Source organism: Myotis davidii, unplaced genomic scaffold (genome assembly GCF_000327345.1).
Source record: "Myotis davidii unplaced genomic scaffold, ASM32734v1 scaffold130, whole genome shotgun sequence".
Classification (NCBI taxonomy): Eukaryota; Metazoa; Chordata; class Mammalia; order Chiroptera; family Vespertilionidae; genus Myotis; species Myotis davidii.
Window position 1 is genome coordinate 1,050,287 of NW_006285040.1, and position 2,200 is coordinate 1,052,486.

The following is a 2,200-nucleotide window of genomic DNA, read 5'->3' on the forward strand; positions in this document are numbered from 1 at the left end:
GTATTTTGTGGAAGAGCCACACTCAAGGGGCCAAAGAGCTGCATGTGGCTCGCAAGTCGCAGTTTGCCGAGCCACAGTTTGCCAACCACTGCCCTAACTGCTCCCCTGCCAGCCTGATCGCCCCTAATTGCCTCTTCCTGCCAACCTGATTGCCCCCTAACTGCTCCCCCATGTCGGCCTGATCGCTCCCTAACTGCTCCCCCCTGCCAGCCTGATCACCCCCTAAGTGCGCTCCCCTGCTGGCCTGATCGCCCCTAACCACCTCTGCCTCAGCCCCTGCCACCGTGGCTTTATCTGGATGGATGTCCGGAAGATGTCTGGAAGATGTCCAGTCTAATTAGCATATTACCCTTTTATTAGTATAGATATGCACATGTGAGTTATAGTAGAAAAAATAATGTGACTTTTATTGGTTATCTACTTCTGTGGCATATCACAGATGATTCAATAATTCAAGGTAACAAAGCATTACTAAACCCTTTCTATGAGTTCTGTGCTATCCTAACACCAACTACTAAAGAAGTACATACAAGATATAGTCTCTGCCTTTAAAGGCACTTACTACGCAATTAAGAAACCACACTATGAAACAAGAGCAGTGAGAAGCAGTAATGACTAGATGCTCTAGTTGTAACAGTTAAGCTACGAGATCAGTGTAGCCCAGAATATCTGGAGAGATTTTGTTGAACATATAGGCCTTTAGCTTTTCTAAAGAAGTCCTAATAAAAGGAAGAAGAGGCATTTTAGAAAGACAGAGAAACAGTGGCAAAGAAAGTGCTAGAACAGCAAATCTTTGCACCAAACAGAACAGAGCTAACCCTAAATAAAATGGGCTTAAATAAACCTTTTGAGAAATAACGAAAAATCAGGTCAGGTAAGAAGCAAATGGTTAGATAGTGGAAGACTTTGAAACGAACCACCAGATGAGAAGTAGATGCATTAAGCACAAATGAATAACTTACCTCACACACCAAAAAAAAAAAAAGACTATAAAAAACCTGAAAGGAGTGACATACATATCTTAAATTTGAAGAGTTCTAATACATATTAGAGTAAAAAATGTACTCTAGATGATTTCTGTGTCTAAGTCATCACATTTAAAATACAAAGAAATTCCATAAAAAGAATAAGTTGCTCTGGTTCCCCAGCCAGGACTGGACGGAGTGGGACTCTTTACCTTCAATTCGCTGCGGCTTGCTGGCATTTTCAAAGTCACAGATCTTTCCCCAGTTGGCCTTCACTGCCTCAGGAGTCATCGGCTGGTTCCTCTGTCTGACAATTGCCCCAAGGCTCCGCTCCCAGCGCACTGGTTATACAAACAAAAATAAGATACTGAACACATCGTTTAAGTAAAGTAAAATTCATAAGAGTCCCTTGAATTTTTTTAACTTTAAGAAAAAGGAAATTCAGAAAAAGGATTCCACTTCCAAAGAGTTTTCCTACATGCCTTAAAGTTGATATTTCTAAAATAACAAATCCATTAAGATAATGTCAATTTTTTAAGAAAGTATTTGAAACTGAAGGGGAAAACCTTTCCTCTTACTATACCAAACACAATTAAAAGTAGAATAAAATGCTGAATCAGAAAGAGTTATATACATACTATCATGCAAAAAAACTCACTTCATGACCACAGATCATTCGGGAAATATTCTTCAAGATAACAGAACAGAGCTTCGTTGGATAGTAAACCGAAGACTAGTAGTGATAACAGATCAAAAAGTTCAGACAGCCAAATACTGTATCAAAAGAATTATAGTTTAAGTAAAGTAAAATTCATAAGAGTCCCTAATTTTTTTAACTTTAAGAAAAAGGAAATTCAGAAAAAGGATTCCACTTCTAAAGAGTTTTCCTACATGCCTTAAAGTTGATATTTCTAAAATAACAAATCCATTAAGATGTCAATTTTTTAAGAAAATATTTAAAACTGAAGGGAAAAACCTTTCCTCTTACTATACCAAACACTATTAAAAGTAGAATAAAATGCTGAATCAGAAAGAGTTATATACATACTATCATGCAAAAAAACTCACTTCATGACCACAGATCATTCGGGAAATATTCTTCAAGATAACAGAACAGAGCTTCGTTGGATAGTAAACTGAGGACTAGTAGTGATAACAGATCAAAAAGTTCAGACAGCCAAATATATCAAAATAATTTTACTTTTTCCTTTGTTCTTCCTACTTTTTCTCATGAA

At 37.4% G+C, this 2,200-nt stretch overlaps 1 protein-coding gene across 2 annotated transcripts in view; it reads right to left on the minus strand.

Annotated features, from left to right (window-relative positions):
- Window positions 1–2,200, minus strand: part of HSD17B4 (hydroxysteroid (17-beta) dehydrogenase 4) — a 71,250-nt gene that overhangs the window by 38,185 nt on the left and 30,865 nt on the right. For both annotated transcript variants that reach the window (XM_006755253.2, XM_015558442.1), the window contains exon 11: window positions 1,178–1,306. In XM_006755253.2, the coding sequence (XP_006755316.1) occupies window positions 1,178–1,306 (129 nt within the window). The remainder of the gene's footprint in view (window positions 1–1,177; window positions 1,307–2,200) is intronic.